Source organism: Fundulus heteroclitus, unplaced genomic scaffold, assembly GCF_011125445.2.
Source record: "Fundulus heteroclitus isolate FHET01 unplaced genomic scaffold, MU-UCD_Fhet_4.1 scaffold_43, whole genome shotgun sequence".
Taxonomy (NCBI): Eukaryota; Metazoa; Chordata; class Actinopteri; order Cyprinodontiformes; family Fundulidae; genus Fundulus; species Fundulus heteroclitus.
This window is the reverse complement of record NW_023396846.1, coordinates 404,995-421,656: the sequence shown is the minus strand read 5'-3', so window position 1 is coordinate 421,656 and position 16,662 is coordinate 404,995. Positions and strand designations below refer to the sequence as shown.

Sequence of the window (16,662 nt, the reverse complement as noted above, 5' to 3'; positions counted from 1 at the left end):
AGTCCTTTCAAAATAAAACGACATTAATGTTAAAATGTGGTTGATTCAGTCAGATTATTAAATAGTTCAGCTTTGATGCAGCAGATAATCCACTTGTAGAGTTTGATGATTGTGAAATAAAATAGTTGCTGATGTTCAGTCAGAGTGAATCAGTGTCAGTGGATGAAATGTTGCTCCATGGCTCCATCTAGTGGACTGATAGTAGAAGTACAGCAGCTGATGGCAGCTTCCTCTGCCTCTCACTGCTGTCTGACTGCATTCAACTGACACTGATATGAAGCAGAGAAGAAGAGCCAATCAGAGGAGGAGCAGCTGATCTTTTTCCAGCACTAAGGATGTAAAGGATGATGAGAGTTGATGTGCAGATGAATGATTTGTGTTTCCTCTGCAGGTGAAGGTAGAAAGTGTGTGTGAGCTGATGTGGATGTGAATTCAGCAGCATGGATCAGTGTGAGGACAGAGAGGAGGGAGTCCCTCCCTCTAAAACCACTCTGTGTGGGGAAGCTGAGAGCCAGAGCCACGCTCAGAGGTGAGATCAGCATCTCTAAGTGTCCAGAGCCCTTTTCACACAGCGTTCTCACTATATCAGGCCAGAAGAGACCAAGTGGTCCTGAAGCTGCTGCTGTTCCTCTTTGCTGCTTCATCCAGACTGAACAGAGCAGCTCAGCATGGTACCAGTGGGTTCTGACAAACAGCAAGCCAGTGTTGCAGAACCAGCTGAGTGACACCAGCCTGTTGCTTAGAGCTCTGGGTTCCAGCAGGACACATCTGGAAAAACTCACCAACTTCCAGAACATTTCCTGGACCTTGATGACCAACATGTGTTCAACATTATTCATCCTAGAAAGAAGGACGGCTGATCAGACATTTATGGAAGAATCTTTAAATTTATTTACTGTCTAAATACGACCCAGACCAACAGAACCAACTGGTCTCTCTATGTATGTGTTAAAATAAGTTTTCTTCTGACAGGATTCCTAAGAGACTGACACAAATGCCTGTATTGAAGGGCCAAATTGTGACGATACTACGTTTCCCCCTGTGGACCAATGTGTATGTTTCACGTTTTCCAGTGAGACTGGGTTGCCAGTTTAGACACAGAAATTTAAAGTCAATCGAGTTTTATTATTTAGATTTAATTAAAATTTAATTCTAGTTAGAAAACAATGCAGTTAAGTTCAGTTTTTCACTCAAATTCAGTTGAATGTTTATTGTGTGAATAAATGAAGCTGACAACTCATCACAACATGATTGTGTTCAGTGATCCTGGTTAAAATGGAGAAAACTGTCAGTTCTGACTAGTGGGCATCCAGCTGCTTCACTTCATTATTGCTCAGGTGTCTAGAACAACCTCTATTCTGGACTCAGCAGTGGATCAGCTTTGGTTCCACCTCAGTACATTACAAACACAACACCAAGACTTAATGAAGCTCCATCAGAACCTCCTTGATGGTCCGAGTGAAAAGGACTCAGGATTCTTCTCCATGTCAGAGCTCAACACTAATATCACCAAACTGTCCTCTCAGTCATTTCTAACCAACATGTGTGTCTCAGAAACAGCTCTTTCTGCTCTGGAAACAAGGCTGGACTTTATTCAGGAGGATCAATGATCAGGAACATGATGGAGGATTGGATCGGTTCTGATGGGAACCATTTAGAACATCAAGTTTATGATCTGTCTGGTTCTCTTGTGTCTCACAGCTCTTTATTTTAGAATCAGTCACATTAAAAAAAAATAAACAAAACTCTCATAAAGTGTTTTAATTTTTTTTCTCTCACAGGATTCCTGACACATGGACTCATAAACATCAACCAGAACCAGAACCTAGCTGTGTGTCCTTTAAGAGCGATGATTCAAAGGATCGTCTCATTGACTTCAAATCTTCAGGACCTGCGTCCTCAGAGAGGTGAGCTGTATCTAACTGCTGTAACTGTGGAAACTGAGTCAGTCTGAAATGTTTTTATTCCAACATGTGTTTAACGTGAGCTCAGCTCTTTTTCCCACATTTCTATGTTCATATGTGAAGCGGTGTGTGTTGGATGTTCTCCAGAACCACAGCAGTGAAAGTGGAAAGAATGGATGTTGTTGGAGGCGTCCTGGATGCTGCTACATCATGTTTAACAGCTCTGATCTGTTTGCTTTTGGGCCTCATTGATTAGTCGCCATCATTAAACACTTTTCTCTGGTTAAAGTCAAAGATTTAGTTTGGACTGGAGCTCACTCTGATTGGTTCTCTGTGGTTCTGTAGAACCCGGTCCTAATCCTGTTCTCCAGTGAAAGTCCCTGAACCTAAAGGTTTTTCGTTATGATAGAAAACACAATCCTTAGTGTTTTCTCTACAATGAAGTAACTAGTATTTAAGTTGTATTTTTATTTAGTTTGGAAAAGTAAACCATTTATTCCTCTTAGAGTTCAGTGAATTGTCTTAAAGATGATCATTTCCCTGAAACCTTTATTGTAGAACCTTCCTTTAAAATTACTAATATAGGATTTATTGACACATACAGAAAAAATCCACACAAATAAGAAAATCCACTTATTCTCCATTAACATTCTGTGTTATGATATTTAAATTGGACATAAAGAAAGGAGACGTGTGCTGGAGATGATTCTCAGTCATCCAGGGCTGTATACGTAAACATTAATGTCCCATCAATGTATGAAACCCTTGTGGAGGTAACGTTGTTATTTTAACCTAAGGTGACCAGATTTCTGAAATCAAATCTGGGGACATTTCTTGCTCGTGGATAAAAATCAATACATCTCATCAAGATGAAATTACGGGGACAGTAATGGTTTAGTTTATTTTTACATATTTATTAATATTTGAACAACAAAAATCAATCAATAGTGTTATTAATAGAAAACTAGAACTGTGTCTCTGGGTTGGGGAAAAGTGGTGGGGGTGGGAGTGGAGGGGTCATGGGTGGTTAGCAGGGCTTTCCAATTTTGTGGGCCCCAAAGAGCTCTGCTGCCTCCTAAGGGGAGAGTGACATGAGGAAAAGAAAAACCAGTAAATACAAACATTTAGCCCGTGGCTGTCTGTGGAGACAGAGTTCTCCCACCTTTTCAAAAAAGTGCAACTAATACTTATTCTGTTCACGTCTACATACCTATGACAAATAGTTTTTTTCTGCGTTAACATCAAAAAGAAGTAGTGGTCAAGCCTGCATGTAAAGGATGATACATGTTTCTTGCTGTCACCTGACCACATCAGGAGTCTGTTTATCTCAAAGAAGCAGATTCATTTCTCCCACTAATGGGCTATAAGCACAGCTCCACTACTTCCTGAACTTCAGCAGCTCCTTTGTTTCCTGTCTTTCATTACAGGACAAGCTGATTAATCCAGGTGTGTGTGACTGGTTACTGAGGTAAGACACACCTGGATTAATCAGTCTGTCCAGTAATGAAAGACAGGAAACAAAGGAAATGCTGAGGTTCAGGAAGAAGTGGAGCTGTGCATATAGCCTGTTTGGGACAAGAAAATGGGTTGTGGTGATGTGAGGTGAAAAAGGTGTTAAACATGTTTTAAAAAACACAGACTTGGAAATCCCTTGACAAGAATGCAAGTGACTGTGTGTGTGGTGCAGCATTAGCATGTATAAACTTACATAAAGTATGTATAACTACATTATGTGTCTGGTAGTAGTTGATGTGCAAGTATATTGTTTGCTCGTATATGGTGAGTTAACTCCGGTCAGCGAATCAGCTAACATGAGATCATCTCTGGTTTCTTCGAGGCCCTCTGTGTTTGAAGAGCCATCAGCCACGGTATCCAGAGGTCTGGATAAAATAAGAGGAGAAGAGGATATATTATGTGCAGAACTGAAATTTTTAAAACACAAGAAAAAAATACAACTAATCTGCCTCTTCAGTCTGCCACAGCTAGGGAAGTGCAGTGAAACTCATGTTAAGTGCAGAGACTCAGAAAGAGGTTATATCCTCAGACAACTCAAACCTGAGTATATAGCCACTCTGTTTTACATAGCATACTTCGCACACAACATTACTCAATACGTTAGGTTATCACTCAAATCATGTCAACGCTTTATCACTTGAACTTTATTAATACTATTCTAAGTACATTTATCTCCCTTCCTGTCAACCGTTCTTTCCATCGGTGTTCCTATTTTCCCCTACTCTCATTCAATCTCCTTTCTGTCTTCCTATCTTCTTTCTCTCTCCTCTTGTATCAATCTTACATCATTCTAAAACAGACATTATATAATTAAAATCACTTCCAAAAACATTAGAATGTACAACATGAAAACTTCCTGTTATTATTATTATTTTTTTTATTATTATCTCATCTGATTAAATACAAAAAATGCTAATTACCACAATATTTGGAGCTACAAGCAAAAACAACATAATAAATGAACATTAAACAGACGGTTATCTCTTACTCCATCATTTTTCAGATCATGCAGATCTTGTCTCATTCAGTTACTGACTCCTTTTTCATATATCCAAACTGAGCAGTAAAAAAGTACACCTAAGCCTGGAAGTCTATGCTCATAAATCACATCTATAAATCAGCAAAACAACTTGTAATAACTCTCCTTATAACTATCTGAAATATAAACTAAAGGTCACCAATTAGTTCTAAAACATCTTTAGACGAACCCTTGTTGATCCCTGGATAACCAGCGTACCAGATTAGTGCCTTAGAGTTTTCAATCATATGTTACAATTTAACCGAGTTTCTTTTACTGACACGAGCAGCAACTCGTGGTCTTGTCTTACTTTTTATTGATTATTTTTTAACCTGGACACGAACCAAACATTTATCACAGGATTAGCGCGATCCAAACAAAATGAATCATTTAACACACTTACCATAACACTGGGCAGCTCCTCATCAGTAGACACCGGTTGTGACAACGAACTTCCACTTCTTCTTCTTCTGTTTTAAAAGTGATGCGCTCTTCTTCTTCTTCTTCTTCTTCTTCCTCTTCGTGTTTTAATGGCAGCTGACATCCAAAAGGATCATTACCGCCCTATTAGTGGAGTGCTCTATTCCTCGTCTTTGTGTTAACATCAGCGCAACCAGCTACCATAATACCTGTTTTTGCGCGCAACAGCTCTACCGTAATAACAGTCTACAAGCAACATTTTCCCCCTCAGTAAAATCGGGGACATATCCGGGGACATCTTTAGCTGGGGACAGGAGGTCCAAAACGGGGACAGTCCCCGGAAATCGGGGACGTCTGGTCACCCTATTATAACCATAAAACACACTCAAATGATATTAGCAATACCATAAACAGAAGGCTAGTGTGAGCTACTTCCATTAGCCCTTTGTTCTAAAGCAACCATGTGTACAACGGTTTACAAGACATTTCCCAATAAACCTTTTAACTTCTCCCCCAGCTGTTCCTGCCTAAACCTGTGTTTTGCCTCATGTGAGTTTTGTTCAGTTTGGCCATTCCAAAGAAGGACCGTTGGAAGCAGGGAAGTTGTTGGTTTGTCTTTGGCTGGCTAGCGCTTAGCTCTCCAGCTATGAGCTAACCAACAGCGTGTGGAGGGAACGGAGGCCTGTAGGTCCTCCAGACAGCCTCTGACCCCGTTGCAGTCTCGATTGAGCAGGTTTTCCTCACATTTAAAAACAGGCCCCAATTTGTCGGCTTTTCAGCTCCAGCTGGGGTTTGCTTCCTTGTACAGGCTGAGGAGACTTATCTCTGATTTGGCCGGACATGTTCTCCGGGCGACGAGAAGTTCCCTCCAGATGCAGCCTGTGTGTTCTTTCAGGCCCGTGCAGGGCTCATGGCCCGAAGTAGTTTCCTGGTCTGCTCCAGGACGAGGTGGTCTCAAGAGAAGAGGCTGAAGAGCTGGAGTGGGAGCTGGAGTGGGAGCTGGAGTGGGAGCTGGAGTGGGAGCCCCCCCCCCCCCCCCCCCCCCCCCCCGAGGGTTCCAGCCAGAAGTAGAAGTCTGAAGAGATCTGAGAGGGTCTGAAGAAGTGTGAAGAGCGAGAGAGCTTTGTCTGTGGGAGGAAAGTTTTATAGCAGCAGGGGACCCCCTGGTGAGAGAAGGAGGGGCCGTCCCCACTGACTCTCTCTCCTCTGTGGCTGTGTCATCAGAATTCAATCTGATTCAGTCAAACCATTTTGATGATCATGGCGGTAATATCACAACACTTCAGTGTTTCACTACAAGCTAGCTAACCGCTTAGCTAGCCTGCACCTTCCCAAGATGGCAACTATTACAACACACAACCTACGACTTTCTGTGATGCGCGAGGAGGAGGTTGTAATAACGTCTTTAGCGCACAGCTAGTGTATAGCTGAACAGAAGATGTCCTACTCCTGAACAAAGGATTCAAGGAAAGTGCACGAACTGAAATTGGGATGCACAAGGAGATTGAAACTGAAGATAAAGAAAAAAAAGGGAAAGAGTAAAGATCGAACCTCGGCAGGATCAACTTATAACAACCACAAACCAAACACAGCCAAAATCACTTACAAAATGCATGCGCATACATCAGAAATATCCAGCGGTTAAACAAACTCCGTCTCAGACTGATTAAGCGTTAAACTAAATCCTAATAGGTTCTGCCCAGTGTTAAAGATTAAGTTCACCGGCCTGCTCCTGCATATCTATTGAAGGCCCATCTTACCCCAGTTCCTGATTTGGCAGTAAATGAGGAAAACATTGATCAAGAGGTAAAACATTGCAATATGCATATTTAATTTATTAAAAAATTAAATATGGAGACAGAGTATTACATTACCATTATAAAATGATTTCACAGCGCGATGTAGAAGTCTGTCTGACTTTCACAACTCTAAACACATCTTTTTAAGGGTGAAACCCTCCCATGTTTTTTAAGAGGAGGAGGATCTGTTTCGAACAAAGAAACTCTCTCTCTGACCAAACCCCCCCCCCCCCCCCCCCCCCCCCCCCCGGGGGATGGTCCGAGTGAAAAGGACTCAGGATTCTTCTCCATGTCAGAGCTCAACACTAATATCACCAAACTGTTCTCTCAGTCATTTCTAACCGGCCGCTGCGGCCGCCTCGCCAAGATAGCGCTACAGGAAACCCTGATGTTCATACTTTCACTGTGTTAGTCATTGTTTGTACTGCCGTTTTTTCGACTTTTCGTTGCGTTCGCCTGTCTGCTAAGCTCAAAACAACCGCGCCTGGCTTGACGGAGAAACCAGAACAGCTGAGCATCTTTATGACAATGCACTTTTACTTTTGCCCTCTGGGGGGAGCCTCGCTGGAAAATCAACCCCTGTTGCATAGTATACTGTTACGTCCACCAGGCCCGTTTGGTGGGGTAACATTAATGGAGACCACACAAGGATTTTATTATTCAATGAAATTGGAATTTATTAAATTATATTAAAGAAATAAAACTTGGAAGAATGAATAACTGAAATGAGAAACCAAAATAGATTAATACAAAACCTTTAACCAACTAGAAATAAGCAAATGTCAAAACAAACCTAGCAAAACCCAATCACAAGATACAAACCAAACGGGTTCTGAGGAGGGAGAGGGAAGGAAGCTCTCTCCTCTGCTGCAGCACGGCCACTTTTCAAGCTGCAGAGAACTAATCAAGGGAAAACACAACACCTGCAGAAGGCCGGTCTCCAGGAAAAAGGCAGGGAACCACTGCAGCCGTAACAAGACCTTTAACAGCTCTGATCTGTTTGCTTTTGGGCGTCATTGATTAGTTGCCATCATTAAACACTTTTCTCTGCTTAAAGTCAAAGATTTAGTTTGGACTGGAGCTCACTCTGATTGGTTCTGTTCCATGTTAATGAGCTAACTGGACTGTTTAGTCCCTCTCCCATATTCATAGTGACTGAATCAAACCCAACATGGAACCAACTGGACTTTCTTTCTTTGTTCCTGAACCGTTTTGTTTTCGTATCTGAAAGTCTTCCTCAGTTTTAGTGACTGAAGAGTTTAAATCTGAAAAACTCACACAGAAAGAAAAGGCAATTAGAAGAATTTTATTGATACAATAAATAGAGTTTGGCGCTCAGACCTCGGCAGGAAAAATTCACGCTGAATTATACTTCAATATGCATAAGCAGGTGTATGAGAATAGGGATATTTCCCCCCAAAAATTGCAGAGGTCGAGGCCGGTGTGTCTGCATGGTCAAAAGACAATGAGACTTGGATTAAAACTAAGAACAGAGACAAGTAGGATGAGTTATAGAGGAAAAGTGCTGCGAAAGCAAAGAGCTGCAAAGGCTTACCAAACAGGGCCGGTTGCCGCAAAGGCCTACCAAAGTTGAGTGAGATGAATGGGGAGATAAGGTGAGGTGTATGGTAAGGTGCATGAATAGAGATGGTAAGTCTCAGGATGATACTTGGAACTGAAAGGCTTGCGAAGGGGAACGTCTGAATCAAAATACGACATTAGTGCAATGGTTCTTGCTGAAAAGCAGGCCGAGAGATGATTTGGAGTAGCTGTTTAAGGTGAACACTGGATGATGATTGGGCTTCGAGGAGGTTTGGCTCGAAGCGGATTGCTCCATCGGAGGCGGACCAGCCTCTGATTGAATGGAAGTAAGCAAGAGTTCTTCGGTTGTATTTCCACCTTTAGCTTCATTTCAAACTAAAGACTCACAAAGAGAGAAAAGCGATTAGAAGAATTTATTGATACAAGCGTTTAAACTTTGGTGCTCGGACCTCGACAGGAACATAAACGCTGATTGATTTATACTTTAATGTAGATAAGCAGATGTATGAGAATAGGGATAGCATGGCAGGGAACATGGCAGGAAACACACAGGGAGCATGGCAGGGAGCATAGAAAGGAACATGGCAGGGCAGAGGGCACAGCAAGGCAGAGAGCATGACAGGGAGCATAGAAGGGAACATGGCGGGGCAGGCCGCATGGCGGGGAGCATAGAAGGGAACATGGCAGGGAACATGGCAGGGAACATGGCAGGGCAGGCCGCATGGCAGGGCAGAAGGCAGGGCAAGCCGCATGGCAGGGAGCATAGAAGGGAACATGGCAGGGCAGGCTGCAGGGCAGAGGGCATGGCAGGGAACCTGACAGGGCAGGCCGCATGGCAGGGCAGAGGGCATGGCAGGGCAAGCCGCATGGCAGGGCAGAAGGCAAGGCAGGGCAGGCCGCATGGCAGGGAGCATGGAAGGGAACATGGCAGGGCAGGCCGCATAGCAGGGCAGAGGGCATGGCAGGGCAAGCCGCATGGCAGGGCAGAAGGCAAGGCAGGGCAGGCCGCATGGCAGGGAGCATGGAAGGGAACATGGCAGGGCAGGCCGCATAGCAGGGCAGAGGGCATGGCAGGGCAGAGGGCATGGCAGGGCAAGCCGCATGGCAGGGCAGAAGGCAAGGCAGGGCAGGCCGCATAGCAGGGCAGAGGGCATGGCAGGGCAGGCCGCATGGCAGGGCAGAGGGCAGGGCAGGCCGCATTGCAGGGCAGGCCGCATGGCAGGGCAGAGGGCAGGGCAGGCCGCATTGCAGAGGGCATGGCAGGGAAGATCGCATGGCAGGGGGCATGGCAGGGAAGATCGCATGGCAGGGAACACACAGGGAGCATAGCAGGAGTATAGCTGGGAGCATGGCAGGGAACATACAGGGAGCATGGCAGAGAGCATAGAAGGTAACATTGCAGGAAGCATGGCAAGGAACGTTGCGGGGAACATGGCAGGGAACATGCAGGGAGCATGAAGGAAGCACGGCAGGGAACATGGCATATGACATGCCAAATGATAGGACAAAGGACAGGATGCCTGATCGACAGAACCAATGACAAGACGATTGACAGGATAAATGACAGAAGATGCTTATGGATGATGCACATGAATGAATGAACAGAATGACAGGACGCCTGCATGGCGGGACGCCTGGATGACAGAATAAATGATAGGATTAATGACAGGAGATGCATGAATGAATGAATGACCATGAAGGAATGAACAGGATGATAGGACGACTGCATGGCAGAACGTCTGGATAACAGGATAAATGACAGAGGATGCTTAGGAATGATGCACATGAATGAATGAGTGACCAAGAAGGAATGAACAGGACAGGACGTGATTCTAATGAGACTTCAATGAGATTTGAATCCACCACTAGTATTCACAGTTAGATTACCTTGAAGATGAGTATTAGGCGGCTAAGATGAATGAAAGGTCAGAGCAGATATGTGAGGTATGCTGATGATAGCCATCGGCCAGCGATTGGGCTCTACGAGCGTCTACTGTTGTGCAGCTCACATCCTGAATGAATGCTGAAATAACTAGATGAAAGGCCACAAGATTAACGGTTCTTGGATGATTTGAAAACACTGTGTTGGCATGGGGACCCTCCGATGTAAGAAAAGTGCTTTGAAAAGCGAAGACATATACGTGTAGAACAATTTCACGAATCTGCGAACCAACTGTTTTTTAGAATCCCCCAAAACTTACGGATGCACATCCGTAAAATTAAACATATCTACAGACAAAAGACATCATTATAGGAAGCATATTTCAAATCTGGACGAGAAGCAAGCCAGACCAGAAGGAAAGTTCAGAACGGCGACTCTTAACCAGAGTATCCTGTTCTAGGAGGGAAGGGAACGGAATTAGTGAGCTCAAGCTGCCTGGAAATAAAAGTGTGACTCTTGCAATGATGCACCTGCGAGATTAAGGAGACAGAGCGAGAAGAACAGCTGACGCTCGGAAATAACTGATATGAGAATGAAACTGATATCTCAAATTCAAGAGCTTGTCTGCAGGCAAAATACCATCGTGGAACTAGGTTGAGATCAATACGTAGAACTTAATTTGCAGGCTGACAGGTTTAGTTTGAGAAAAACAACAAGGAAGAGTGAAGAGAATATCTATAAGAAAACAACCAGACAAGGAAGAACGATTAAATACGGGTAACACTTATTAAGACATAGTTGATAATTTTCGCTTAGCTCATAAATGCCAAATGCATACCAAATGCTGTTATGAATCGATTAGCTTATTTAGCACATTCCATGTTGTTTGGATAAATTTGATAATTAAATTCAGATTCTGCACTGCATCCTGATAACTGATGATCTCATTGCTTATTAGCTTTAGATAGCCTCACGCCTGTAGAGAGGATCTGTAATTGAAAATAGTATCGACCAGACAACAGCACCCACAATGATGCTCTCGGGATGTTCATCTTGAATGAATTCTTGAACCTAAAAGAAGAAATAGACAATCCCTAAATACATGGGCAAAGTTGCTGTTAAAGATCGCCCAATACTTGAACCATCCCGACATCGGGTCCCAGCTGATATTCAGGCAATACCTACAAACAAAAACCTTAAATAACTTCAACATGTATAATTTCACAACACCTGAAGTAATTGATTGGCAAAACATTGAAATGACAAGAGTGACAGAAGTGGCCTGTTTAGCATGAATGAGAAGTCTGAACCCAATACAGACCAGTCCAAGCGGATGCCAAATTGCACCGGAGTTGCAGCGGTTTAATAACGATTGGTATCAATTGCTGAATTTGAAATGCACTTCATACTCAATGCCACCACAAGCCCGCTGGATACCGGCAACACCAGAAGAAGAAGAAAACGGGAAAAAAAACAGTAAAATGAAATACGTTCGCCTGAATAGAGGACGAGGTGGGAGTTGGGTCGGAGAGTGCCGGAGAAAGGAGGATTACGAGCGGAGTGAGAAGTTGGTAGGAGCTGAGAATTGTTTGGCGGATTGCATAAACTGTACATTGAATGTAGCTTTATGGCTTCCACATCAGGTGGAAATAGTGGAGAAGAAATGGAGTGGATGATGTCTAGGTCTGCAAGGAGAAAGCGAGAAATGAGGCAAAGACAGGAAAGAGATAGAAGTTGGTCAGATGGGAGTGAGATTAGAGAGGAAAGAAGTAAAAAGACAAAAACACATACAAGCCCGGGAAAACAAGTGCAGGGAGAGAGAGCAAATGGGGAGGAGTGGAAAGTTACAGTCGAGTTCAAAGAAGAGGGAGGACATTTACATCCGGTTAAACTAACTAAAGCAATAGAGAAAGAAATTGGACAAATCAAGTCAGCCAGGATTATGAATAATAGAAATATATTAATTTATGCTGTTAGTAAAAAACAACAAGAACAGATTCTCAAAATGACAAATTTGGTAGGTGAGAGAGTCAAAACATTCATCCCTGGCGCAGCTGCAAGATTAAGAGGAGTGATTACAGGTGTTCCAATTGACATGACAGTTGATGAAATCAAACAAGAGATTAAAGGAGGCAAAGTTATTGAAGCTACAAGGATAAAACATAAAAGGGATGGAGTTGTTAAAGACACCATGGCAATAATATTGCAGTTTGAGAATGTTGTACCAGAATCTGTGCAGATCGGATACATAAACTTCAGGATCAGAGAATACATTCCCAATCCAATAAGATGTTATATTTGTCAGAGAATGGGTCATGTAGCTAAGGAATGCAAAGGGAAAATAAGGTGTGCAAGATGTGGAGGTTCGCATGAGTATGGAAAATGTGAGAAAGACGCCAAAGTTAAATGCTGTAATTGTGGAGGAGAACACAGTGCAGCATATGGTGGGTGCATAGTACAGAGGGAAGCAAGGCAAGCACAAAGAATAAAAATAACAGAGAAGGTGTCATATTACAGAAAAATTTAACAGGAGAAAATCTTATTAAATATAAGAAGAAAAGGGCAGAGGCTCGTAAAATAATTAAAGAGGCTAAGAAGGAAACTTGGAGAAATTATTGTTCTTCCATAGGAGCAGAAGTAAAACTACAAAATGTTTGGAAAATGTTTAAGAAAATGGGTGGGAATAGAAGTCAAGTTAAAATTCCAGCATTGGTTAGAGGTCAAGAAATTGTGATATTAAATAAAGATAAGGCAGATGTTTTGGGTGAGGCTTTTGCAGCAGTGCATAGTGGGTAGCATTTAGGAAATATACATAGAAATCAAAAAGAACAAAAATTAAAAGAATATAATGATATTTATAAAAAGAAAGATAGATCAGTTTCAGCATTAGATGAAGAAATAAGTATGAATGAAATAAAAACAGTTATTAAAGATACTGGATATTCAGCTCCAGGGGAGGATAATTTATGCTATGCAATGTTTAGAAGGTTACCGGAAGCAACATTAAAATTAATATTACAATTTTTTAATAAAATTTGGAGAGAAGGTGAAGTTCCAAATAAATGGAAAACTGCAATAATCCTCCCATTTAATAAACCAGGAAAAGATTCTTCAGATCCAAATAATTACAGACCAATAGCTTTGACATCTCACCTATGTAAATGGATGGAGAAAATATCAGTAAAAAGATTGGGGTATATGTTAGAGCAGAGGCAGATAAGTAGTTATCAATGTGGATTCAGAACAGGAAAGTCTACTATGGATGCATTAGTGAGAATTAGTAATGATATAGAAAAAGGATTAAAAATGAAAGAATTGATAATAGCAGTATTCTTTGACATTGAAAAAGCGTATGACTCAATGTGGAGGGAAGGTTTATTGATAAAGTTGGAAAATATGGGAATAGGGGGAAGAATGTATAACTGGATAGCAAGTTTCTTTACAGAAAGGAAAATTAGAGTTAAAGTTGGGGATGAATACTCAAGAGATTTTAAAGTAGAAAACGGCACTCCTCAAGGAAGTGTAATTAGTCCTTTACTTTTTAATATTATGATTAATGATATATTCTTAAATCTAGATGAATGCATTAAATCAGCACTTTATGCAGATGATGGAGCTATATGGATGAGGGGAAGAAATGTCCCACATTTAGCTAAAAATATTAAAAGAGCTGTTAATAAAATAGAAAAATGGTCATATGAATGGGGATTTAAATTGTCGGTAAGTAAATCCTGTTTTATGATTTTTACTAATAAAAGAAATATTGATATAGGAGAGATAAAGTTATATGATCAACCTATAAAAAGAGTAGATGAATTCAAATATTTAGGATTATGGCTAGATAGTTCATATACATGGAAAATGCATATTAAGCAGCTAGAAACAAAATGTAAGAAAGTAATAAATCTCATGAAAGCAGTGGCTGGGAATGATTGGGGGGCTGATAAGCAGTCATTATTGAATATATATAGAGCTCTTATGAGATCAGCAATAGATTATGGTTGTATAGTATATGAAGCAGCAGCAAAAACATCATTACAAATTGCAGATAAATTACAATATAGGGCATTAAGAATAGCTACTGGAGCAACTAAGACTACCCCTATTAACGCTCTTTTATTAGAGGCTGGAGAAACTCCGTTAGAAATAAGACGGGTCAGAATATCACTGTCATATTGGATCAGAGTTAAAAGCAGTAGTGAAGGAAATCCAGCAAAAAGCATTATAAAGAATTGTTGGGAATATTCTAAATTCACAAGAAAGGGATTTGGATGGAATGTGAATGAATGAGCAAAAATGTACGAGCTGGAGGATAAGACATTCTCACAAAATAACCCAATTAGTGCTGTGCCACCATGGTTGTTTCCAGAAACAAAAGTTGACTTAAAAATACATGAAATGAAAAGAGAATGGAAACATAATGAAGTTGGGGTTAAATCTAGCATATATATCAGACAATTGTTTTATAGTTTTTTAAAAATATACACAGACGGGTCAAAAAATTCAAAGGGAAATGTGGGTATAGGGATATTTATCCCAGAGTTTAATATATGTATATGTGAAAGATTAACAGACCTTTTATCTATATACACAGCAGAAATGGTTGCAATTATTTTTAGTTTACAGTGGGTGGAGGAGGTTAGACCGGATAGGGTGGTAATTTGTACAGATTCAAAAGCTGCAATAGAAAGCATTCATTCAGGAGGAAATAGTAGGAAAGACCTGGTAATAGAAATTTATCAGAGTTTATATAGGTTATTTAGATATGGAATAGAGGTTCAGTTCTGTTGGGTACCGGCACATGAAGGGGTGAAAGGAAATGAAACAGCAGATAAGCTAGCAAAAAAGGCTTTAGGAAAGCAGAATAAAGATCAGATTTCATTTGGGAAAGGGGAAGGTAAATCAATAATTAAAAAGAAAGAAACAGAAATATGGCAAAAAATATGGGATGAAGATGAGAAAGGAAGAAGATTATATAGGGTTCAAAAATCTGTAATATGTAAAAATTATGGAAAAAGAAGCAGAAGGGAAGAGATAATTTTTACTAGACTAAGAACTGGACACACATACTTGAATGAGTTTTTGTATATAATAGGGAAGAGAAATAATGATATATGTGAGGGTTGTGCAGAAAAAGAAAATGTGGATCATGTTTTGATGAATTGTATTAAATATGCAACGGAAAGAGAGAGGATGAGGAAAGTAATTATGGAAACAGGGAGAGATTGGAGTATTAAAGGAATTTTAGGGACAGATGGAGATAGGGAAGAAAATATGGAAATTAATAAAGCATTGTTTTTATTTTTACATAACACAAAATTAAAAAATAGAATATAGTAGGTGGAACCATAGAGCTACACACTCATGTACAGTAGGTGGCGGTATGCACCTATAAGTTGTTTGAAATCCGCCAATAAAAGGAAAAGAAGAGGACGAACATGGGTGAATACATATTACCTGAGCTGGCTCCGAACACATTAGCGAGTGAATGAAAGAGTAGATCCGGCTGAAAAGTTGCGGCCGGGACGAGCGGCAAGGTGGCCCCGCAAAGCCGATCAAAACCAGAGAAGGTCCCGGATGAGACGGCGGATCCGCGAACCAAGAGCCAGCCCCACGGGACTGCGGGATCAGTTTGAGAAAGACCCAGGCGTCCCAACCCAGGCGTCCCAACCCAGGCGTCCCAACCCAGGCGTCCCAACCCAGGCGTCCCAGCTTGGGACTTGGGAGTACTTGGGACGTGTCTGCGTCGCTTGCGAGTTCATTGCGCCAGGAATCGGAGCTGATGAAAACAGAGGTCGGAAAGGAAGATGTGCGGCTAGGCGGTATTCCTATGGCAGGAGGATTTCAGGATAAGTTATTATCTCTTGAATCCGGTCATCAGAGTCCAAACCAGACACAGCGCAGCCACCGCTTGCTCGCTGAGGAGAAGGCCGAGACGAGGATGTGGAGTTGTTTTAAGATGAACCCAGGATGCTGATTGGCTTCGAGGAGGAGCAGTTCAAAGCTGATAGGCTTGCGTCGGAGGCAGATGAGTCTCTGATTGATGGAGGTAGGCAATAGAGTTTCTTCAGTCTGAATTTTCGCTTAAGCTCCTTTTCAGTTCTTCTCAGCTGGAGCTGGAACAATCACTGGGATCAGAACCAGAGACTTGGTGTTGTTCCCTCACAGGAGTTTAGAGCTGCAGCTGTTCTTCAGCTCTTAAATATCTCAATGGATTTATTACATTTCAGTTGAGCTTCAGACAAGTTAGCAGAACTGCAGCAACTCATTAAAATGTGTCAGAAATGCTCTGGTCTAAATGCTTCTCTAGATTTTTCTTCAACAGCTTTATTGTTACTTTGGGAAACTAATAAAATCCTGATTTCACTGCAAGGAATCATGTTGTGATATTTTAGCCAATCACCACCCCTAGTATGGACCTGTCTCCTCAGTCGGGGTCTGAGGTTCTGGAATTGACCCGTTACATTTCTTTAAGAGCCAAGAACAGAAACCAAGTTCCTCCCAGTGAGCTCTCAGATGTTCCAGTTCTATTTGCAGACAGAGGTTTGATCCGTTATCTCCAGAAATCAGCTGCCCTGTTCT

At 41.7% G+C, this 16,662-nt stretch overlaps 1 protein-coding gene across 1 annotated transcript in view; it reads left to right on the top strand.

Annotated features, from left to right (window-relative positions):
- Nucleotides 1-440: 440 nt before the first annotated feature.
- The window catches only part of LOC118560418 (NLR family CARD domain-containing protein 3-like), a 29,355-nt gene continuing 13,133 nt past the window's right edge, over nt 441-16,662 (top strand). Inside the window, exons 1-2 of the mRNA XM_036131405.1 lie at nt 441-529; nt 1,782-1,907. Coding sequence (XP_035987298.1) covers nt 441-529; nt 1,782-1,907 — 215 coding nt within the window. The remainder of the gene's footprint in view (nt 530-1,781; nt 1,908-16,662) is intronic.